Genomic DNA, 23,871 nt, shown 5'->3' with positions numbered 1-23,871 from the left:
GTACAAATGGAAGTCAGAGGACATCTGACAAAAGTCAGCTTTCTTCTTCTACTGTGTGAATCCCCAAGGCTGAACTTAGCCTGTCAGGCTTAGGAGCGGGCGTTTTGACCCACTGAGCCATCTCTACATCCCTGTCGTACCCTATATCAGAAATTCATTACTATTTAAGGATGAGGCGTATTCCATCGTATGCATTCCCCATGGTTGGTCCATCTTTTATCTGTGATACACACACCTTCCGAGCATTATGGGTAACACTGCTAGGGACATGGGTGTGTATCAGGATCTTGCTTTCTGTTCTCTTGAGCTTATGATTAGAATTTTTTTGAGTTATATAACAATTGTAGATTTCACTTTTTGAGAAGCTGCCAAACTGTTTTCCACCAGTGTTGTTGTTTAGTTGTTTGATTGACTGGGAGATGTTTGTTTTAGACTGGATCTCATTTTGTAACCCAGGCTAGCTTGGACCTCACACATAGTCCAAACTGGCCTTGAACTCGTGGTGTTTCTCCACTTTAGCACCTTGAGTGCTAGGATTATAGACATGAGCCACCCACACTGGCTAATCGAGGAGCACTGGTGAAATCCATTGTGACTTGTCTTGTTCCTGTCACAGGGCTGGGTAAGTATTCTACTACTGAGCCATACCTCCAGGAACATCTGTATTTTTAATATTTTTTAAATGCATATGAGTGTTTGCCTACATGTCTGTATGTACATCACCTGGATGCTTTGTGCCCACAGAGGTCAAAAGAGGGCATCAAATTTCCTGAAGCTATAGTTAACACCTGTGGATGCTAGAAACTGTACCTGGGTCTTCTGTAAGAGCAGCAACTGGTCTTAACCATCGAGTAATCTTTACAGTCCCTAATATCTGTATTTTTAACAAACAAAATGATATCCAAGTATTTTTACATGTTTTTAAATGTCTGTGTGTGTGAGCACTATCCGCTGCTTTCAAAGAGCACGACATAGGATGTGGACAGAAAGACTTTGATGCTTTTGAATATTGAGCTATGTAACTACAGGACCCGTGCTAACTGTCACTTAAAGTTCCCTCCAGGAGCAAGATGGCTCAGCCAGTAAAGACATTTCTTGCCAAGTCCGACGACCTGACTTTAATCTGGTCCCACACGATGGGAGAGAGGTAACTCCCACAATTTGTCCTCTGGCCTTCACAGACATACAACACAAATGTAATTGTGTGTGTGTGTGTGCGTGTGTGCGCGCTTCCCCCAAAGCCTCTGATAGCCTCCCTAGGCTGTTTCCTTCCTGTATGTCAGGAACGGGCTGAATAAGGCCTCAGTTCAAAACAACTTATACCTACTCTTCCTCAAGTGTGCTGACGTGGTGTTTAGATGTGGGACCCTTAGGGAAATGGTGAGACATAGAGACAGAGTCCTCGTGAATGGTACTGGGGCTCTAGAAGAGCCTAAGGGACCACATCTCCCGTCTCACTATAAGAGCACAGCTAGATGCTGTATGCGAACTGGAAAGGCCCTCCAGAAACCGAATCTCCAGTCTCCAGAGCTGTGAGGGTAACTTGTGCTGTCTGCAGTCCTAGTTTATAGCGTCTGGAAGGTCTTGTGGCTGTTCTTGTCAACTTGACGACACCTGGAACTAAATGGAATCTAAAAACGGAGGGACACACCTGTGAGGAATTTTTGCTTGTTTTGAAGTGGATGGATCCACTTCTAGTCCAGATTTCTGAGGTAGGAAGACACACACCTTTGATCTGGGCCACCCCTGCTGGGAGCCTGTATGAGGGCATGGAAGGCAGAATGCTCTTTGCCTGCCTGCTCCCACCTTGCTAGCCCATCCCTTCACTGGCATCAGAGCCTACTTCTTGGAAATTCCAGCGTCTACTGAAGGCCAGCTGAGACGTCGGCTGGGCAACTTCTGGATCCCTGGGCCTTTTGTTCAGCCACCGTATGATTAGCAGGATCACAGCCTATGGGTCCTTCTAATAAACCCCTTCCTATAGAGAGAGATTGGTTCTACAAGTTGTGTTTCTCTAGAGAACCCCGATTAATACAAAAGGGTGAGGTGCAAGGATTGAGCCTGTCACTACAACACTCTATCAGCACCCCCAACTTTGCAGTGTTCTTTATAGCAGCCCAAACTCAATCCCTTTCAGCTGGCTCCAGAGGTCTGTGATTTGAGTTTCCCAGCTGGATTCTAAAATCCGAGAGGAAAAGAGATGGGACAATCTGTTTAAAATTTTTCCCCTATGGCAAACTATTGATTTTATTTATTTTTTATTTTAATTTTTGTTTTAATTTTTTTAATTTAATTTAATCTTTATATTTAATTTTGGTTTTTATTGAGCTATATATTTTTCTCCACTCCCCTCCCTTCCTTCACCCTCCCCTTCTGCCCTCTCCCATGATCCCCACGCTCCCAATTTACTCAGGAGATCTTGTCTTTTTCTACTTCCCATGTAGATTAGATTGTTTTAATTTTTTAAATTTAAATATATTTATTTATTAAGAGGCAGGTTTTCACTATGTAGCCCTGGCTGGTCTAAACCTCACTTTGTAAACCAGATTGGTCTCAAATTCAGAGATCTATCTGCCTCTGCCTCTGCCTCCTGAGTACTGGGATTAAATAGGAATGCCACCATGCCTGCCAAATACCACTTTTTTTTTCTATATTGGGGACTGATCCCAGGGTCATACGCACGCTAAATGAGTAAATTATATGGTACTATGTGCCCAAGCCCCAAAATTCCCTTTTTAAGCCCTAACCCAGGGAGGTTTTACTACCCCAGCTAGAAACCACCACTTGCAGGATTCCAGGTGTACAGACCAAGTGGCCAAGAACTGTGATGTAAGCCTAGAAGAAACAGCTTTTGACACGGGGCGGCTGTGGGCAACGGAACTGGACTTTTAAGAACAGATGGATCTAGTTCAAATCCTAGTTACTAGCTCTGTGCATTTGAACTACAGTTACTTAAACTCTCTAAGCCTAAACTTCTTCATACGTTTTCTAAGGTTAAGGTGACAAACAAGAGCTTAAGAAAACCGTAGCACACAGAAGCATTCAACAGCTATCAGCTTACGCTCCCCTCGTTTCCTTCTTCCTTTCTGGGAAGTGGCTAGAACGTTAGGCTACGCTCTTCTGTTTTCAGCAGGTTGTCTATACAGCTGCATGAAGGAAGGCCATGTGAGCTGGTTCTCCTAGCTACTCCCTTGCTACAAACCCAAGAGTATCTACAGACTGTTCAGCCGGGGCGGGGGGCAGACCCCACTTAACGGTGCCAGCTTACGGCTGGGGTGCAGGGCATGGCTTTGTCTACACAGGAGACAAAACCCACGGTCTTTGGGGAAATGGCCCTGTGGGTCTCCAGCCTGGAAAGTGGGAAACAGGGAAGGGGCGGATAGTGAGTGTGAGCGAGTACCTCCGTAAGAAGTGGCGGCAGGTGTAGGGCTGAGGGTGCTCTGGGGGAGGGGACGGCGTGCAGGGCTCTATACCAGGGGTCCCACGCACCTAAAGGTCTCTGAGCCTTGCTTTCGTCACCCATAAAAACAGAGCAAACCACACCTGCACCAAACTCCACGCTGTTGGGTGATTAGATCAGATACCCAAGGAGATAGTTCATAAACACTCCCTTTCCCACAGGAGGAAGGACACAAAGGCTTCCAGAGAGACCAACACATTCATAGGACTGCCTTATAGAAAACAGACTTGCAGAGATTTAATAGATGCAAAAAGACACAGGATTGTCACCAGGGTTGGTCGGATCACGCAAGCTGCTCTCGAGGCACACAGAGTGGAACAAATAACAAAATGGACTTTTTCTGCATGTGGTCGGCTGATGACTTAAAAATTTATCTAAGAGGGTAAAAGCCAACTGGTTCTTAGGGTCGTATTCCATGGAGAAGAAATGAGCAACAAAGCGGTGAAGAGTGGGTAAAGGCAGCCCGCAGCTTCTCAAGACAAGAAAAACGAGGCGTTTTGTTTAAACAATGAGACAGATGCCGAGAACATCACCTGCAGAGCCCACTGGGGGACGTGGGGCTGTAGAGGCTGTGCCAGAAGCGCCACCTGGCCAAGACAGTCCCTGGCAGTACCAGGTAGTCAGCCCTCCACTGAGCTCTGGGAAGACCTGATAGCGGGCTTAGGACAGGGGTGGCCCAGGTGGAAGGACAGAGGGACACAGGGCTCGAGGATGCTGTAGGAAGAGAAATATAAAAACGGGGCAGAAGTCATGCCCATCTTTTTCTATGGCTTTCTTTTTGGCTTCCTGAAGAGATAGGTGTTTGAGACCTGAGAGCAAGGGAGAGCTCTGGAGAGCATCCTAAGGGAGGGAAGGCTGCTGGCCCTGAGGAAAGCCCAGTGCTGGCTGAGGGGAAGATGCAGAACATCTGGGGCTGGGAACGACTTCAGCAGGACTCAGGCAGCTGAGCCCAGACCTGAGAGAGTCAAAAGACAATAAAAAAGCCAAAAAGAGAGGAACGGATGTGACCCTTACGGGGCTGAGGTATCAAAAAGACAGCTACAGCCAAGTTCCAGGACATGGCCATGCCAGGGGCTGTCCTGAGCAAAGGACCACACTCCCTCCTCCATGAGAGCCCTCAGCAGTACTTGAAGGCCAGGAACCTGAGCTCCAAGGAGACTCCCTAGGCCTCCCAAGGCAGCCGCTTTAATTGAAGGTGGCCACATCCCTGAAGTCCTCAGCAGCCGCTTTGATGAAGAGCTTGCAGATGCCCGTATACTCCTGCTCAGGACAGTCCATGGGCGAAGCGTGGGTGGCTGTTTACAGTCATGATGAGCTTCCCGCCTGCCTACCAGGGGTTCCTCCGAGTCCTGGGTGGAACACACAATGGAGGACATGCTTGACCAGAGGGAAATAAGGTGCTGATGGTGCCTCAGGCACTTGGTGTAGACGAGGAGGCCGCCCCACAGGCCTCAATAGTGAAACACATTCAGTCTGTTGTTCTCATCCAGGCCCAGCTGCAGTAAGTTCGAAGTGGCTGTTGGTTTGGGCGCTGAGAAGAGCTGTCTGGTCACAAAGTGAAGGAAAACTAGATGGCTGAGCACGTCCAGATGGGTGCTAAGAACAGGTCAAAGGCCCAACAGGATGCTCCTCAGACATCAGAGGCCTGTGGCGGAGCACAGCCAGTCGGCTGGTACAACAGGAAGGGACAAGGGTTTGGGGACCAGCTAAAAGGATACACCTTGGGGTCATTCTTGAAATGTTCTAGCCACTTCCGGTTAGACTCGATCATGCTCTGGACGCTGACGCTGTCCATCTTGGGAACTCGAGAATGGGAGTGCTGCAGGAGGTGGAGCTGCTCACTGGGGAAAAGGAGAAGAGCTTAGAGAGTGAGGAGAGGGAGAGCAGGCAGGAAGTGGGCTGGTGTGAGTAGCAGAGTCAAGCACCTCCCCCCTCCTCTTCTCACTGGCCCACCAGTGTCCCTGGAAGGCCTCCAGCAATTCAAAAGTCCTCCTCTGGTCCCCAGAAGGAAGGTAGTGGCTGCCCTCCAACCCCTTTCTGGGCACTTGATGCAGAATATACCCAGGACCTTCACATCTGTCTGTCCTCAGCCAATCAGTCAGCTCAAATATTTACACAATGCCAGCTCTCGGGCTGACCCAGAGAGCAGACATGGCTGCGGGATTTACACTTAGGGCTGGGGTGGGGAGGAGAGAATATTTGGCAGGGAGTAAGATGAATAAGAAATGAATAACTGGACTAAATAATCGCCTGTCTGTCTCCCCATGAGGCGTCCCCTTACTCCAGATGTTGCTCAGCAAGCACTGGAGAAGAGGCCATAGGAATCAGACAAAGACCAACGGCAAAGACGGGCCAGACCCCAGGGCTAGTGGGGCCCTGGGAAGAGCTGGGTCTCCCCTCAGGCTCATGTCTCCTCACAGACCCAGCAGACAACATCTGTAGAGCTAGTCAGACATGCCCCTCCTCACACCCCTGAACTTCAGCAGCAGGGTTTGACTATTCGCTTGCTCAGACGGAGGCAGGATGCAGATGACTCTGGACTGGAGACCTGCCTGGGTCCCTGGTACCCCTCCCCAGGGAGGTCCATACACTGAGGCTCTTGACTGAGAGGCTCACCTTACAGACACATAGCCCAGCTTGTTCTCCAATGGGGGAGGGCAGCTGCTAAGCAACGGGATGCCAGCTGCAACAGCAAGGAGTGCGAGAGCAGTCGTCAGCCAGCTGAGCCAGCCCTGGCCTCAGAGAGCCACTCCCATGTTCACCACCCGCGCCTCCTGCAGTCCCAGAAAAAGAAGTCCCCAGAACAAACAATGGCAGGCAAAGTTTCTGTGCTGAAGGTGACAGATGGGTGACAGACTATGATGCTAAAACCCTAATTTTCAATTTGGGCTGGGGCAGAAAATGTTGTTACATGTTTCCTCAAATGGCTGCCTTTATGACTTGTGTTCCTCAACAGGGGGTGGACTAAAGGAGGAGACTGGAAAGAAGCAGAGCAGAAGCCAGGGTCAAGGGGTCATAGGCAGAGTCAACACCTGGTATCTGACTCTGGAGCTCACTACTAAACCCTACTGAGTCTCAACTTTACTAGTCTATAAAATGGACACAAATAATTACTACCTCAGAGAACGACAATACAGACTAAAGAGGTGTGTGTGTGTGTGTGTGTGTGTGTGTGTGTGTGTGTGTGTGTGTCATCGTGTACTGTATTAATGACAGGCATTAGGGTGACAACAGTGACGGGTTTTGATTCTGCCTGGCTCTAGCTCTGCACAGTGCAGGCTCGCTGTACAATATCCCAGCGCAGACCCTCTGGCTGTAAGGCCACAAGGTCTTCCTTCACCAGGGCCGCACTGACAGAGCCAATGGCCAAAAATGGGGAGGGAGGTAATGGGAGGCAAAGGCAAAAGAAAGGATGGTTATGAAAGAGGGCATAAGGGCAGAGGAGAAACCAGGTGCACGGGGGAGTGGGGACCTACAAGGAAAATACTTGCGCCACTTCTCCAACAGGAAGTCGTCCACGGTTTGCGAGGAGGAGGAGAGCCTGGTGCCCTGTCCCGGGTCCCAGGCCCACTGGGTGGACGTGGGTGTGGCAGATGATGAGGACGAGGGTTTGGTCAGGAGGGAGTAGGCTGGGGTAGGGGCGTTCTTGGAGGACCGAAGCGAGGAGGTGAGGAGCGGAGGTGGGGGTGGGCTGCTGAGGACCTGTGGAGGCGGCTGGGAGTTGAGGCTGCCCAGCACGCTCAACACACCATTCAGCTCACTGCTGATCCGCTGAAGGGAACTGCTCAGGTAGTGGATCTTGTTGGGATCAGCGGAGCTTGGGGTCAGGGTGACTGAAAGAGGCAGATGGTAGGAAGGATTCAGGATCGAGCTGGCACTTGAGTATCCTACTACTGCAGATAACACGTAAAGACCTTATGGGAGGACAAAGGATGGGTGCAGGGCTTCTGTGTCCCCGACAAGGGGCCCAAGGACATAGACAAAAGGAAGAACAAGGTCCTTGACCCAAGCACAGGCCAGAGCAGCCAAGAATGGGGGGCTGCAGGGATCCTTGGCCCCTTCATCCTCCATGCTTCAGACCCAGGGATAACGATGTACCTCATCCAGGCTTGCTGCAGGGCTTGGAGGAGGAGGCTAGAATGGCCCCACATTCCTCCTTCTCCACAACACTGGGCTTCACTTCACCTCTCCCTCCCAGGCTTCCTTGTGTGACACCACTCACTATGAGGCAGGGGGCAGGACTCAGAGCTCTCACTGCTCAAGTCTTCCATGTCACTGAGATCAAAGGTCACCTTCTTGATAGAGGATCCTTTCAGAGTGTCCTCATCAGAGACCTGACAGGTAGAAGTGACCATTAGCACTGTCCTTTCCCATGTGATTTCGCTCTGCCTGCCTTGTGGTGAGAGAGGACTGAGGTCTGCTGAGGTAGTTCTTCTGAGGTCCAAGGTTCTATAGGCACCCCAAAAAGGTACCCACAAAGTCTGCCTCAGAAGAGGGGCTAAGCTAAGAGAACTCAACTGCCTGTGAAGCAGTCCATAGGACGCCCCCCAGGACCAGCAGAACCCCATCATCCACCCCAAAACTGGCCATTTGAATATCTCTGCTCCCAAACCAAAACCTGGGGCATGGAGATTTCACACAGTCTCAGGGAAGGAAGAGACACCCTGAAGCCACACTTGGTCACACTTCTCTTGGAACCATGCAGGAATAACAGGGCTAGTCCCCAATTCTGTGACATTCACCAAAAATGCTGTGACCAAGCAGCAGATGCTCCAAGGATGTCTTGAACCATCGGCACAGACATCAGCTTCTCAGATATTTCGACAGAGCCAATGCCTCTGTTATCTCGGCCAAGAGCCTGAGCACTAGCGATCCAGCTCTCCCTAATCCAGGCCTAGAGGAGGGAGGGAGGGGCCACACCAGGCTGTGTGGCCACAGGGTGACACCTCTTCCTGTAGAGAAGATTCCAGTTGGTTCAGCTTCTCTTCTTTCTTCTTCAGCAGGTCATGGCCTTTCCTCATGGCTGACTTCATCTCATCCAGGTGTCTGGTCTCCTGTGGCCAGGGAGGAAGGGGAGGAAAAACGTTCAGCACGGATGCTAGAGTCCCGGCTCTGGTATTTGTTGGCTGGGTGGTTGTAAACACATCCCTTAACTCTCAGGCCGGCTGCTCATCTGAGAGAATGGCTTTTCCCTCAGACCCTGAGAACTAACAAGACAGTGTGTTACGTGAGGAACACTATGCCCACAGATGCTAAGTTCTCAAGCTGTGGGCCAAACGGTTACCATCACTCTCTTAACCCTTGCCACCACCAAAAGGAATACAGCACAGCAGTGAAGGTGCCCAGGGAGAGAAGGGAGCCCATCCTTGTATCTGCAAGCCTCTTGCTATCTGTTGCCCACAGGCCAGGCATCCAGGCCTCAGAGCATCGGTCCCTTACCAGTTCTGACACCATCAGAGTTCTAAGCGTTCGGACATGTTCCAGGGGAACCCGTGCTATTGAGGCCTCGATTGGTACACAAATCTGTAACATCATGTAACAATGGCATCTCTGTCTTTTCATTGCGAATCAGACTGTCAGAGAAGCCAGCCAGGGGAGCTACTCAACCTTGCACTGAGTGTATCTACAGATCTTCCGTCTCCAGAATACCAAAGGGTAAAGAAGAGCATTGGATTTGAGATGTTTTAGACATTGGTCGTATCTTTCGTGTAGGACATGGCAATAGCAATACAGGTTGAGTATCCCATTTCCAAATTGCTTGGCCTCAGAAACATCTGAGATTTTGTAGTTTTCAGATTTTGGAATATCTGCATAGACTTTACTGCTTGAATTGATTTGGGGGTTAGGGACCCTCAACCTGTATCCTCACTCATTAAAGATGATTACTATGAAGATAAAATAATTTATTATTAGAGAAGGTGTTTACACATGATATACAGCCACGATTAGGCAAGTGACCCCCAGAGCCCGCGTGATCCATCTCAGGGTTCCCAGAATGCTCAGCTGAGGAAAGCTAGCCCCCTCAGATCTCCCAATACAGACTAGCAGGCCCTCCTCTAGGCTCCTAACCTCATCCAAGTTCTTGCACACACTGTCCAGGATCTTGGTGCCTGGGAGGTCTTCATCCACCCCCTGGGCATTAGCCAGCTCGCGGCGCCAATGCTGCTGGGCGGCTTTCAGTGCGGTCTGTCGCCTCCGCATGGAGCGTGTCTGGCGTACCAGGAACTCCTTTGCACTCCGGACAGCTACACCCTCAGCAGAGAGGAAGTGCCGGACACTGTGGGGCAGGAGGGAGTAGGGAAGGGAAACCAAAGACTACACTGAGCCACGGGGACACTTCCCCAGCACATGTCCATGTGAACATACACAGGAGCTGCTGGACTGGGACTTGGATATCACCATTAAGTACCTAGAGTGTGTGGCACATGGGGTCAATAGCTCACAGATACTCTGTGGATCGTGCCTGGGGCCTGTACTCAGATAACTAGATACTCCCTGAGATCTGACCTTCAATTAGAGGCCAGCAGGTACCAGCATGCTGTGTTAAAAGTCACCAAGCGGAGGATATTGGCTTAGTAGTCTTCCATCCCGGGGCCATGTCTTGAACCAAGCCCCACTGAAGGTCATTGTCATCTCACCTCTGATATAAGCACTCTCCCATGGCACAAAATGGGTTGGGGAAACTCACCTGTCCATGGCCAGGTCGATCTCCTCCTTGCTCTGCGAGAGGGAAGAGGACACCTCCTGGGTCTCATTCTGGAAACACATAATAGAAAAGGCCATATGAGTGCAGCAAAGGCCAACAACAGCCCACAGGCTGAAGGAATCCTGAAGCCCTGCCCCGTGTCCTAGCCACAGAAACAGCTCTGCCAGCCCCCAGGTGCTCTTCACATATATGCACCATCTGAGTGATGGAGAGGGTGGAGAAAGAGACTAAGAAAAGGAGGCTAGATCCAAAATAAAGCACAGCCAAGTTCCTCTCCAAATGTCCAACCCCTACCATCACTCCCAGGCCTCAGCCCCTCGCTCACTGTGCCAAGGGATTTCCTCAGGTCCTCAATGTGGAGATCTGGCTCCAAATGTGGGGATGCATTATTCTCAGCTGCCAGTTCTTTAAACATGTCTTGTTTCCTTTGGACTTCAGCCTCTAGGCTACTGTGGTGAGGAAGAGCGCAGGAGGCAGAGCTGTGAGGCTGGCACACTCACTCTCATTCCCACAGGGCAGGGCTGGGGTGTGGACACCAGAACCCAGAATCCTCTCTTTCTCATAGCCTCGGCACTCCATTCCCTACCAAGTGCAGCAGGACTGTGCTGGCTGCTTCTGTCTGGGCTCCAAACTGGGCCCTCTCCCTGTGGATGTCCATGATGACATGGGTCCCAAAGCAGCAGAGGGCAGAGGTCCGGGGGAAGAGGTGGCCACTAGCCAGGAGCAGAGTGTCACACTACCTCAGGTGCTTCTGCAGCCTCTGACTTTGTGCCTGCAACAGATCCACCTGGGACTCCAGCTCCACCCGCCGGACACGCAGATCATCGATGACCCTCCTCAGCTGCCGCTTTGACTCTACCAGGTGAGTATGCTCTTTCTTTGCCTCTTCCAGGTGCTGGCGGGTGGCTGTGGCTTCCTGGGGCACCGATGCCGTGGGGAGAAGGTGAGGTGCAGGCAGTATCAGAGGTGTGGGAGACAGAAAACAAGGGAAACCTGGAGCCATTGAAGCCACTGTCTCTAGGATCTGGGGTCTGTAGGCTCCTGATCCCCCACCAGAGCCCCACTCCCCAAGGATTGAAAGTCAGATCCACTGGGTAACATGATAGTGGCCAACACAGTCTTAGAACCCCAGAGACCCGGACAGGACAGGTAAACAGATGGCAGGGGACAAACAAGAGAGAAAGGGTGGGCAGACAAACCTCCTTCTCCAGAGCAGCCTGCCTCTGCGCATCCAGAAGCAGCTGCTTCTCTTTCCGCATGTTCTCTTCCTGGAGGGAGACAAGCCTTGGGCTGACTGCAGACCCCAGGACTGAGGTAGAGCCTGCCCTCTGTGCTCAAACCCCCTCCCCAAGGCAAGGTAGATCCAGCCTCGGCCTCCCTCACCTGGGCATCCAGCTGAGCCAATCTGGCCTTGACATCTTTAGTTCTGGCTGCAAGTTCCACCTCTAAATCCTGTAATTTCCTTTCCTGGCCGAAGTATGGTAGAGAGAAAGACATAGGTGTAGAAAGGGTGAAAGGTTATTAGCTGAAGGATAGGAGAAAGATCCAGAACCCAACATGCCACACCCCAAGCGCTAAGCTGGCCTCAGGCTTGTTCCCTCTTTCCCTGTCCTTACAGCCTTCCAGTGTATACATGCCACATCTTGTTGATCCCCAGTGGGGCAAGGAGACATGAACCTGTCCACCCTAAAGATGTAAATGGGCTGACCTCTCCTTTCCAATACTGGGGCTACTCCCTGGCTCAGAAAACAAAGGAACAAAGATACCCTGAAGTGTAGGCATAACCAGCATGAGATCCTATTCCTGAAGGTGCCAGAATCTCTGCCCTGCAACTCTTGGATCAGCACCCAAGACTTCCTGCCCTGCAATGGAAGTCTCTAAGTACTGCCCCGACTCCCAGGCCCTCACTTGATCCCGGTGCCGCCGCCTTAGGTCCTCAAGCTGCTGGTCCTGCTCCTGCCTCAAGTTCTCCAGCTCTCGCTCGTGGGCCCTTCGCAGACGCTCCAGCTCTCCAGTCAGGTGCCCCAGGAGGTCAGCGCGCTGCTTTCTTTCCTGAAAAGATCATGGGGCTACCTGTGGGACCCTACAGTAGCTCCTAACACCCCAAAATCAGTTTCTCCAACTGCTGTGTGAGATCAAATAGACTGATGAGGGTCACTATCAGCCCCCCAGATTTTGTCCTGAGGCTGCGGTTTCTGCCCTGGAAGATTCCAGTCACCGGAGCAGGAGCCCGGAGGTCTCCCAGAGGACTGAATTGTACTACAGCCACACTGCCACTGGCCCGCTGTCCAACGGGAACAAGCCAAGTTGAGTTGGGGTCCACTCAAGTCACGGAACATCCCCACCTCCAGATGGGTAACGAGATGGTTGCTATTACTGCCTGTCAAGTTGATAGAGCCTGGAGTCACCGAGGAGTCAGGCTCTGGGCATGTCTGTGAGGGATTTTCTAGACTGGGGTAGCTGAGGTGGGAAGACTCATCCTAAACATGAACAGCACCACTCCATGGGCTGAGGTCTCAGACCACCTAAAACAAAACTGAAGCTGAGGGTCAGCACTCATCCCTCTGCGCCTGACTGTGGACGCAATGTGGCCAACTACATCATGCTTCTGCCGCCGTGCCTGCCCCACCACAATAAGAGGATAACTTCACACGGGGCCAGAAAAAACCTTCCTTCCTTGAGTTGTCTTTGCCAAGTAGTTTGTCACATCAACAACATTAAAAAAGTAACTAATCTAGGCAGATAATATCCAGCTATTGTTGGGCTCTTGTCTCCTTCTTGCTGTCCTGAAATCCCATGCGCCCTGGGGGCGTGGCTTCGGGAGTGACCAAAACTGAAAGCTGTGTAGTCAGACAGCTTGGGAAGGTGGCCTAAATTCCCCAGGTCTCCAAAATGAAGATGATGGCGCGCACATTTCCCAAGGCTGCCGCGAGGACTGAATGCAGGAGGGTGGCTAAGGAGCTCAAAGTAGTGCCTGGCACCTGGTAAAGGCTTGGTAGCATCAGTAATCATTACCATTTAAACAAAGTGCGGTCACTGTGGGGGAAGAAGCGCCCCTCATTGGGAAACGGGGGAGGGGGTTTCTCATGCTTCAGTGGTAAGATAGAACAATGACCTTGTCTTTGCAGGATGCCAGAGAAGTAAGTCTCCTCTGACCTTTTCCAGATCTCCCCCTCCCCATGCTTGCAGCTGAGAAGAACGGCAATTGGTGTGTCTGTGTCTACATTTGCTGGAGAGGGAGGCGACTAAGCTACCTCAGCTTCGTATCGCTCTCTGGCTTCAGCCATCGCTTGCCGGTGCTCCTCCTTCATCTTGTCCATCTTCCTCTCATGTTCCCTCTCTACCTCCTGGCGCTTGTCTCGAAGGAGGCTGCTAAGCTGGAAGGGGGACAGAAGGAACACAGCTTCACAGACTGAGAGGGCAGAGGCCTGGGGACCTGAAGGTCTTACACATGAACTGTCCCCAGTACGCACAGAGCACCAAAGCACGTGTGTGTTGAACTATGACCACTACCCCTTCCTACAGGCACACGGGGGCCTAGAAGCACCAAAGGTCCTGGTTTTGAAGGAGTGGAGGCCACTCAGACTAGACAGCCCAGAAGACCTTAGTAGAGCTGACACAGACCAGCACTCACCTCTTGCTCATACTCAGTCACCTGATGAAACTTCTGGTGAGCTCTCTGCTCTACCCACACAAGGCTCTCCTGTAACTGGGCCTCCTCTTTCTGCTGAGCCCCCTCTATCTTCTTCTGGAGGTTGGAGACCACCTAAGGAGATATCAGCACATACACCAGAATGTGGCCCTCAGAAGTGGAGCCTTTATACAGGGACTCACTGCCAGAGATTAGGCACCCATCCCAGCATCCTGAGGGGAAAGGAAACTCACTCCCTACTGGCTAAGGGTGGGGCTGAATTCCTGTGCCACCCAGCATGAAGGGGTCTGAGGGTCCAGGCTCTGCCCCCTCAGACCAGGCCACGCTCTTCTCACCTCCCGGTGTTTGGCCTCCAGTGAGGAACAGAGCCGCTCCAGCTCAGCACTGTGCTCCTTCTCCAGGTCTGCCACTGCCTGGAGAGAAGCAGAGGGACTGTGAGAAGCAGGGAAGGGCGCTGGCCAGGCACTGACCAAGGGAAGCCAGGGTTCAGAGGACCACCTTGCTCTGTGTAAAGAAGGGGCCAAGGAGAATCACAAGGACACTTTTGTTTAAAATAACTCAGCCCCTATAGTCTATAGCTGACAGAGAGGTAGAACAAGGCCAGCATAGAGGCCTTTCAGTAAACCTCAGGTCACCGCTACCACACGGACCCTGAGCAAGCCCACAGGTACATACACAAACCCACGATCACTACTTCCACATGACCCTGAGCAAGCCCACAGGAGCATACACAAACCCACAGTCACCGCTACCACACGGACCCTGAGCAAGCCCACAGGTACATACACAAACCCACGATCACTACTTCCACATGACCCTGAGCAAGCCCACAGGTACATACACAAACCCACAGTCACCACTTCCACATGACCCTGAGCAAGCCCACAGGTACATACACAAACCCACGGTCACCGCTACCACACGGACCCTGAGCAAGCCCACAGGTACATACACAAACCCACGATCACTACTTCCACATGACCCTGAGCAAGCCCACAGGTACATACACAAACCCACATATGTGAGAATATGAGGCAGCCAGGCCAGATGGAGGTCAAAGTAGACTCTGGGAACCTGACCTAGATCATCAGGTGTCTAACTACCAAAGCTCTCGCCAAAAGCAAAGTTCTGTGTGGCCCAATACTGGGAGTTTGGAGGCCGACGTGATGCTGGGAGGAGAAATGAGGCGAGGGGAGAACCTGTGCAAGGGTTTGTCCCTTATTCCAGAGCAGTCGGGGAAAGGAGCCACTGCGGCCGCCTACAGCGACAGGGACAGCACCAGCACCGTCGTGTCAAGCCCTCTTCTGGCCACAGCTCCTTCATAGCAAAAGCTCCCCAAATCCACAGGACACTTCCCTGGACAGCTGCTGCAGAGACCAGGGAGAGCATCTGCCCTGAGTAGAGCAAGTCCACATAAGGGGCTCAGGGAGTCAGCTCCCCTGCCTGCACCTCAACCTGGAGTGAGCCCCTCTCATACTCTGCAAGCTGTGTCGAGGGAGCAGATTTGATTCGGCTCATTCACCTCTTTCCTCTCCCCTTCCAGCTGCTCCCTCAGCTGCCGCAGAGCCACCTCCTTCTCGGCCTCCTTCTCCGCCTTCAGGGCGGCCTGGGCACTCCTCTCCTCGGCCTCCAGCTGCTCCCTCAGCTGCTCCAGCATCCTCCTGCTTTTCTGTTCCAAACTGGCTCTTTCGGCCTTCTGGAGGGTCTCTGCTTCTTCTCGAAGCCTCTGGAGGGCAGCCTGTTGCTCAGCTCTGGGCAGACAGAATGGAATGGGGAAAGCCCCGGGCATTCAGGTCACTGCCCCAGGCCAGGCAGCCCCCAGTGTAGACTCACCTAATTTGGTTCTCAAATGCTTCTGTACTGGACTGCACCTGGACCCGGAGGCGGGCCAGCCTCTGGCTTTCTTCCTCTCTTATCCGAGTCTCCTCTTCCTCCTCTTCTGCCGCAGCAGCTTTCTGCAGCTGTGCCTTCAGGAGGCTGAGGGAAAAGGAAAGATATAGGCTGGTGAGAGTGACCACCGAGGTCTTTCTTGGACTCACGATCCATGCAATTCAGCCTCCCCACAAACCATGCTCAGTACTAGACATCAGTCAATGTCTCATCCATGCTGGTTCCTCATGAACCTAACTTCCATCTACCCTTGCCACGGGAAACAAAAGGCAGGCTGCTTGGTCCAAGGTTCCCCTCCACCTACAGGTTATCCTCCTGGACAAGGTATTCACTCAAAGAAGGTTATAGCCAACCTCACCCCTCCGTCAGTAGACTCTATCCTGGGCACACCAAATGCATCAAATCTCCAGATCTCTGCCCTTTTCTTTGCCCCTTGACTATTGCTCATGTTGGTCCTTCAGCCAAAATTCCATTTTTCTATCTGGCAAAATCCTATTCGCTGCCCAACAGGCAAGTTCATCAATTCTCCTTTCCCCTTACAATCAGCATGCAGGCCTTTCTCAGCGCAAGCTGCCCTGTACCGTGCATCACGGTACCTCGTAACTAATCTGTTCCATCTGCTTTCCTTGCAAAACAGGGAATTTCTTCAGAATAAGAATCCTGCCTCTTTCCAGGCAATGGTGGTGCATGTCTTTAATCCTAGAACTTGGGAGGCAGATGCAGGTGGACCTCTGAGTTTGAGGTCAGCCTGGTCTACAGAGTGAGTTTCAGGACAGCCAGGGCTACACAGAGAAACCATGTCTCAAAAAACTTAAAAAAAGAAAAAAATCCTGCCTCCTGTTGGGGGAGAGGGCAGGTCTCCTTTAGTCTAGGCTGGCTTCACATCCCCTATGTAGCCAAAAGTGACCTTACCTCCTGATCCTTCTGCCTTCACCTCCCAAGTGCCTGGGATCACAGGCTTACACTACCACATCTGACTGATACTGTCTTCTGTATCAAGCACAGAATACAGTAACAGATATAAAATGCTGTTCCATCAGTGTGTTGGGTTTGTGTAATATCACCTAGTCCCAAACTATGAGCAAGCCTTATATGTCCATGAGAGGCATCTTATCTGACCAGTGATATCCCTCATTTCACCTGAAGCAAATATACCTCTACTTTTACAAACGAGATCTTTTTCTTGGGGGGGGGGGGCTCCTCACATAGATCCCACAAGACTAGTGGATGTGTGCAGTGCACTCAGAAAGTTCAACCCTAAGGAAAACATGATTCAAAAGACCAGTGAATTCCAGAGACAAAGCAGACTTGGGATTATTTCCTATTTCAAGTTATTTATATCACTCTCTTCCTCTGTGGTAAGGGGGGAAAATGTGAGCAAAGTACAAATCCTTCCTTTTGGACTCCAAAACCCTTTTTTTCCAAGGCAAAATTTACACAGCCAACATGAATGTCGGGCTGATGGGGAACTGAGAGCAACCCAAGCTCTCCTTTCACACCTAACAAAAGGGCAAGACCGGCTGTCTTCTCGTCAGTGGTGAGGAGGAGGACCCACACCCAAGAAAGTTTGTGTGGAAAGGGAAACCAGAGTCCCCTGAAGAACAGCTTCAAGGAAAGCCAGACAAGGCTCTTACCCACAGAGAAATCACTTAGTTATTACTGGCTAAAACTATTCATTTCTACCCAAAATCAAAACAAGAAATGCCATTTAGGGAGCAACTAGCATGTTCTAGGCCCTGAGACAGACAGCTCCGGCACCCTGGTCTCCACAAGCTTAGAGCCCTTAGGAGCCACCTCGGGCTGGAGGTGCTGTACTCTAAGGGAAGCCATTGCTGCACCCTGACCTTTAGCTGGCCAGAAGAGAATATAACTCGTGGACACAAGAAGATGTGACAGAGGGTGGACGCTGGGACAGGGAGCCTGTGCTGGGCTAATGAGAGGTTGAACCTGACCTCCCACCATTAAGGTGATGGTTATCTGTTTTGTTTCCTCAAAATTAGGCATAGATTTGCGATCTATGGTCTAAAAATAATAACTTTCAACAGCTCCTGGACATTCTGTCTAAAGGGACAAGCCTTGGCATTAAACTGTCAGCAAAGAACATTCACATGTTTCTGAAGAGGCCTGGCCAAGGGCTATGACATGCTGCTTTTTACCTTCTTGGTAGCCATTCACCCCTTTCTTCTGAGCAGAACCCTGCTTTTACTTCAGGCAGAAAGACTAGCTGAAGGACCACCTCTCCAGTCTCGCTTGTTACCAAAGGAGCCAGGCCAGAGATGTTTTCCCTGGGCACTCAATGCAATACCAACAGAAGTTTCTGGGAAAGGTTTCTAGGAGCTACTTTGGTGAGATTGTAGGCATCCCAGATAGGTCAGCACAGAAAAAGGGTGTCCCTCCTTCCCCACACCCCTTCCCTGGGAGGAAGAAGACCTGAGGGATTTCTCCTTCTGCTGGTAAAGCCGTTGCACCTCCTCCTCCTCTTCTCGCCACAGCCTTTCTTCCAGCTGCTTCTGCCTCTCTTTCTTCAACTCCAACAGCCGCCTCTGGTTTTCCTTCAGTTCCTGGGTCACTGCCTCTTCTGTGGCCTTCAGTATAGCCTCTGAGAACTGCTTTTGGGGAGCTGCAGGCTCTGTGGTTTGCCTGCATAGGGAAAGGGGTAGCTTACCACTACAGCTAACACTGGCCCACAAGGTCCAAAAGCTACAGAATATCACACCAAAACTCTAATGGGGAGCCCCCAGACACATCACACAGGGGCTGGCAGTAAGACACAGTGAGCATCTGTCCTATGGAATAAGCCTGGACTGGATAAGATCCAGGATCCTAGGAGGGGAACAGCTCCTAACAGCCTTGGGAGGCTGTGGCCTGAGGGGTGGCTTCTGGCAGGGCAGAGATGGAAAGTCTGTCCCTCACGGGCTCTCCCCTGGGGTGGCGCAATCCTGCCTCCATGTCCCTACTATAGCTCGGCCTACCACTTAAGGCTCATTTCAGAAATAGGTCCCCGAGTCTGTTCTCTGCCTCCCAAATCAAGCAGAGGCCAAGGCCACGTAGAAGAACCGCAGAAGAAGCTACAAAGTTCCCTGCCTTGCTGCCAAAGGAGCAGGGTGCTTTCTGGGCCAAACGCGATGAAACGCTGTCATCAGCTCATGGTTACGCTAATGTTTGGAACTGGTGAGAAACTGAGTCAACTGAGTGCACAGAGGACTGTATGTCTAAACAGTCATGAAGAGTATCAGGATAAAGTATTTTCCTTCCTTCAAAGCCAGGCGGCACGCGCACTCCCGGGTGCCTAAGCCTCACATTCCAATACCTATTGGCACAGAAACACTCCTTGCACAGTGCTCAGGCACTACACACTGGCCGTGGCTCAATCCGGCAGGAGCATGTGGGCAGGACCTGAAGCCAAGAACCACTTGAGAGTCTACCAGGGGAGCCAGCCCCTCAACTGAGAGCCCTAAAACCCCTCCCTCCAGCTCAGCGGTGTAGCAGATGGAAGGCAGCGGGAGGGGACAGATTAAAATGGCACAAGAGTACGGGGTGAAGAACCCCACTGCAGCCCGCAGATACTAGTGAGAAAAAGACAGAAAATACAGTCAAGACCGGTCCTTCCCTATTTCTAAAGTCAGAACTCAGAAAATAAGCCTAAGCCACACTATCAGTTCTCTCCTCCCAACTCTGTCCCCTCCCTCCTTCCACAGCCAGCTGATGCAGATACAGCAACATGGATGCTCTCTCCTCTGAGAATATTGCCCTCCACAAGGGCCTCCCCTCCCAGCTCTCTGCCTCATCAACCCTCCAACTCATTTCCAACCTTGGCAGAAAGCATCTTTTCCCAGCGACAGTACCTTTTAATGTCTGTCTCCCTTGTGGGCTGCATAGCTGTGTGTAGCCCTAGGGACAGATGCTGCAGGAAGATGGGACATCAGACCACACCAGTGAGCCTGCCTGCGCACCTGACGCATAGGCAACTGAGCCTGTTTCCTGCCTCCCTGGTTTAAAGACTTGGTTATCCTGAACACCTTGCTTAGGTCTAAAGCACTGAATGATGCCTGAAAGAGCCGACAGCAAGCTGAGGGCTCAGAAAGAAGAGGTGGGTCTGGTTTCTAGGCCAACCGCTCAGGTATCAACCTCTGTAAGACCCAGTTTCCAGTCACGGGAGGCAAGGCAGGCTGGACACTAAGTAACTCAGAGATACACAGGGATAAGCAAGGGTGGGAAGGCAGGGAGGGCGAGGCAGTCCCCTGGAACATTCCTAGAAGTGAGGGTACTTCTGCTAAGCTAGAGAGTCAGATACCCGGACTCTCTGCAGCAGTACTGGAATTGAAATCGGATCTTGCATATGTTAGACAAATAAACACTCTACCACAGAGCACACAGCCAGCCAGTGGCTTAGATCCATTTACTATCCCACAAATGTTAATAAAAGATGCAGGTGATGACGTCTATGGCCTAACCCTTTGGACTCAGCTGCACGATACAGAACTCCTGCACCACTCTGAAAAACAACCGATTCCCATTGGAAAAAACTCAAGGAAAGAAAAGCAGGTGCGGCCTAAGGGTGGGGCACACTGAGCCTAGGGGGCCAAACGTATGGAAACCCCAGGAGGGACAGCATCATTGAGACAGGAAGAAACATGAAGTGGGGGCACTGGGCAGTCACCATGTCTGGAGAAGAGCTAAGCCGAGCTTCTGGCCTCCCCACAGAGGGCCTGGGACCATCCCCTGACCTCTACCTAGTTTCCTCTCTCACACTCAGCTCCTGTCCTTGTGAACAATGCCCTGATTCACTGTGTCAGTCTCCTAGGAGACCTGAGAAAGCCATGTTCGTCACTGCTCACCGTCTGAAAAAAATATGGTTGCTGCATGCCCACGTGACTCCAGCAGGGCTGGGATGATGAGATGAAGCCACGAGATAATGAGCTCATTGACCTGGGTAGCTCTCAGTGAGTCACCAGCAGAAAAACTGTCTGCTCAACAACCCTGGGCCCTTTGCACCCCTCATTCACTCAGGGAGAGCCTGGCACAGCTACCTCAGGCCTAAAGCCAAAAGTCAGGGCTCTCGGGAGCAAGTCTGCTCACTGTGTGACTCGCCAGCAAGACCCTCCCCACCCCGAGCCCATATCTCCTTTCTAAAACATTCCACATCTGTTTTAGAGAAAACTAGTGCTTCGTGGTTCCCGTTAATGAGCCGCACGGTTCCCCTCACCCACGCTCGGACCTGGCAAGGATCAGTGGTTAGTGGAGCCCTCAAAGCTGCATATGGAGCACCAAGGATGAACCATCCTTCACTCCACTCCCGCCACCACGCAAGGGGAACGGGCACTCAAGCAGTCCACACACTGGAAGACAGAACAGACACATAAAACTGGCCCTTACACCTCTGAAGAGACAGATGAGGTGGGGCTGACTGCCACCTTCTCCTCAGGCTCCTCAGCCTCTTGCTGCCCAAGACCCAGCTCTTCAGCCTGGGAGTGCTTCTCCTCAGACATCTCAGAGAAAGCAGGCAGGCTCAGGACCTGCTCCCTTGCAAGCAATAAAGAAGCAGCTGTGTTAGAGCCGGTTAGGAAGGGAAGGGCTCGGCTTACAGCCTATTCGGGGTTAAAGAGCTGTGGCAAGACATGGAGGGCAGCCCCAGGGAAACTTGCCTGCCTCATTCCCCAATCCCCCTCTGTCCCAGCCATTTGAAGTGAAGACCAAACTTTCCCACCCGCATGGGAAGAGAGATGGTCCCATCACCCAGAAAGCACTACACACAGCAGGTGTTCCGTGGATGCTGCTGATTGGACTTTGCTACAGCTCAGCTTCCCCTGTGGCTCACTCCAACTGTATGAATCTTTTTTTTAATATTTATTTATTTATTATGTATATAATATTCTGTCTGTGTGTATGCCCAAAGGCCAGAAGAGCCCATTACAGATGGTTGTGAGCCACCATGTGATTGCTGGGAATTGAACTCAGGACCTTTGGAAGAGCAGGCAATGCTCTTAACCTCTGAGCCATCTCTCCAGCCCCACAACTGTATGAATCTTAAGACAACATCTTCCTTTTGCCAGGAGAACAGAGGCACTGGCAAATACACCCTGGGCTCTAGACCAGGCTGGGACAGAAAGGTCCTCTCATCTGGCTTCAGGAGACCCAGGGGCCCTGCACTGCCCTCTGGCTGGGCTTGGGACAAAACAGTGCTCCAGCTTAGCCTGCGCGAGACTAGAGGTGGGCTAATGCCTGCTGGGGAAATGCGGATGAGACTAATGCCTGCTGGGGAAATGCGGATGAGCAAGGAGCTGCAAGGGAGGGGTCCCTAGCAGGAATGCAGTGGCCAGGACAATAGCAGTCTGCCCTGGCAGGAGGAGGAACACTCTTATTCAAGCATTCCCATGGCTCCCCCATCAAGCTGGCTACCCTAGTTTCAGCTGTAGATTGAGAACTTCGAAGAAGCAGATTCACCACCCCACCCCGACCCTGTCCGGTACCCCCGGTTTCTGCTGTTCTGCCACTGCCACTCTGGCTGCAGTGTCTACAACCATTCTCATCCCTGTCTCTGTTCCTCACTGTTACAATGACACGCGGAGGGGCCACCACCCTCAGGGACCCGACTTCCTCAGCCTTACCTCTGAAGGGGGGCCAGTGGGGTGGCTACAGAGCCCTTTCCAGGCTCTTCTGCTTCCTTCCACTCAGGCTGCCCCTTCGGGGTCTGCAGAGGTCCTTCCTCCACAGCCTGGCTATGCAGGGTACTCTGGAGCTGTTCCCTTGACAGAAATGGAGAACAATAACCTGGTCAGGGTGGCCAGAGGAGCAGGGTCAGGCCATCACTCGGAAAGCAAGAAGAGAATGTGTGTGGTAAAAAGCGTGCACCAGTCCCTCCTCATCTGGACAGGGGTCACTGCACACCTACAGAGGCTTTAGACATAGTGGTCACACGTGCAGCCCGCCAGCCTCCCCCTCAGCTCCCTCCTGCAGGGTTACAGCTGGATTTGCCTGGTCCAACAGCTGAACACCTTTACATGTATATCTACCCTCAGAATTCACTATCACCGGGAGGGATGAAAAAATTAAGGGAAAATGGAGAAAGAAAGTCCTGAAGAGATGGCTCAGTGGTTCAGAGCATCTGTACTGCTCTTCCAAGGACCTGAGTTCGATTTCCAGCACCCGTGTTAGATGGATCAGAACTGCCTGTAATTCCAGCTCCAGGACATCCTACACCTCTGGCTTCTGTGGGCACTCATAACTCATATTCATGAGAGCACATACATGCACACACAGAGGCACACACAGAGACTTATACATACACACACTTAAAATCAAATAAAAAAATTTCAGTGGGCAAGGATAGGTTGGAGAGATGACTCAGTGAAAAAGAGTACTTGTTCTTGCAGAAGACTTGGGTTCAATCCCCAGCACCCACATGGCTGCACACACCCATCTGTAACTCCAGTTCCAGAGGATCCAATACCCTCGGGCTCCAGGTACACAGTCATACACCCAGAAAAAAAAATCACACACATAAAATAAAACTAAAAAATAAAAATAAATGGGGAAAGGTAATGCCAGACTCAAGTGGTCAGAAGGTAGCCAGAGCAGGAAGCATCACTGAATACACAAAGAAGGAAGAGTGCAGGCCACTTTCTCAGATCCAAGAAGCCATGACTACTACCCTTCATTTTGCTGGGTGGTAGCCCTCCTCCTTTTACGGGATGAGACCAGGGGAGCTGAGGAGGAGGTTGTCCTGCTGCATGTGTGACTGCTATGTGTGACACACATGCACACCTATGGGTGTGTTGTGTGTGTGAGAGACAGAAAGTCTGCACAATCATCTCTACGTCACAGTACCTCTATCTATCTATCTATCTATCTATCTATCTATCTATCTATCTATCTATCTATCTATCTATCTCTCCCCACCTCTGCCATCACAGGAAGAACCCTGGCTCAGAATGCAGTGCTTCAGTCCCTAAGAACATGGCTCTCCAGACATCCAAAAGACCACTTCAGCCCTGGCTCACGACCAGACACTCACAGCTTAATCCAGCTTAATCAGCCCAAACCAATAAAGAGGACAGAGCCCTGGACTCACCAAAGGGCCATGTGCAAAGTCCTGCCAAGTGACACTTCACACTCCTGTCACAGCTCACCACCACAGGCAGGCTTCATCCCACCCCCACCCCC

The 23,871-nt window shown here is 51.5% G+C and overlaps 1 protein-coding gene across 5 annotated transcripts in view; it reads right to left on the bottom strand.

Annotated features, from left to right (window-relative positions):
* Positions 1 to 3,668: 3,668 nt before the first annotated feature.
* Positions 3,669 to 23,871, bottom strand: part of Cep164 (centrosomal protein 164) — a 66,190-nt gene continuing 45,987 nt past the window's right edge. For 4 of the 5 annotated variants that reach the window (XM_075966079.1, XM_075966080.1, XM_075966083.1 and 1 more), the window contains 21 exons: positions 22,317 to 22,454; positions 21,085 to 21,231; positions 18,139 to 18,348; positions 15,652 to 15,795; positions 15,341 to 15,569; positions 14,154 to 14,231; positions 13,801 to 13,932; positions 13,421 to 13,543; positions 12,075 to 12,218; positions 11,550 to 11,633; positions 11,366 to 11,434; positions 10,907 to 11,082; positions 10,492 to 10,615; positions 10,149 to 10,216; positions 9,530 to 9,737; positions 8,407 to 8,514; positions 7,683 to 7,794; positions 6,937 to 7,293; positions 6,077 to 6,143; positions 5,179 to 5,301; positions 3,669 to 5,005 (listed from right to left, as the gene is read on the bottom strand). In XM_075966079.1, the coding sequence (XP_075822194.1) occupies positions 4,912 to 5,005; positions 5,179 to 5,301; positions 6,077 to 6,143; positions 6,937 to 7,293; positions 7,683 to 7,794; positions 8,407 to 8,514; positions 9,530 to 9,737; positions 10,149 to 10,216; positions 10,492 to 10,615; positions 10,907 to 11,082; positions 11,366 to 11,434; positions 11,550 to 11,633; positions 12,075 to 12,218; positions 13,421 to 13,543; positions 13,801 to 13,932; positions 14,154 to 14,231; positions 15,341 to 15,569; positions 15,652 to 15,795; positions 18,139 to 18,348; positions 21,085 to 21,231; positions 22,317 to 22,454 (2,935 nt within the window). In that variant the 3' untranslated portion in view covers positions 3,669 to 4,911. The remainder of the gene's footprint in view (positions 5,006 to 5,178; positions 5,302 to 6,076; positions 6,144 to 6,936; positions 7,294 to 7,682; positions 7,795 to 8,406; positions 8,515 to 9,529; positions 9,738 to 10,148; positions 10,217 to 10,491; positions 10,616 to 10,906; positions 11,083 to 11,365; positions 11,435 to 11,549; positions 11,634 to 12,074; positions 12,219 to 13,420; positions 13,544 to 13,800; positions 13,933 to 14,153; positions 14,232 to 15,340; positions 15,570 to 15,651; positions 15,796 to 18,138; positions 18,349 to 21,084; positions 21,232 to 22,316; positions 22,455 to 23,871) is intronic. The other variant, XM_075966082.1, reaches the window with a different exon arrangement.

This window comes from Microtus pennsylvanicus, chromosome 3, assembly GCF_037038515.1.
Source record: "Microtus pennsylvanicus isolate mMicPen1 chromosome 3, mMicPen1.hap1, whole genome shotgun sequence".
Classification (NCBI taxonomy): domain Eukaryota; kingdom Metazoa; phylum Chordata; class Mammalia; order Rodentia; family Cricetidae; genus Microtus; species Microtus pennsylvanicus.
The sequence above is the reverse complement of the archived record's forward strand: the minus strand, read 5'-3'. Positions and strand labels throughout refer to the sequence as shown.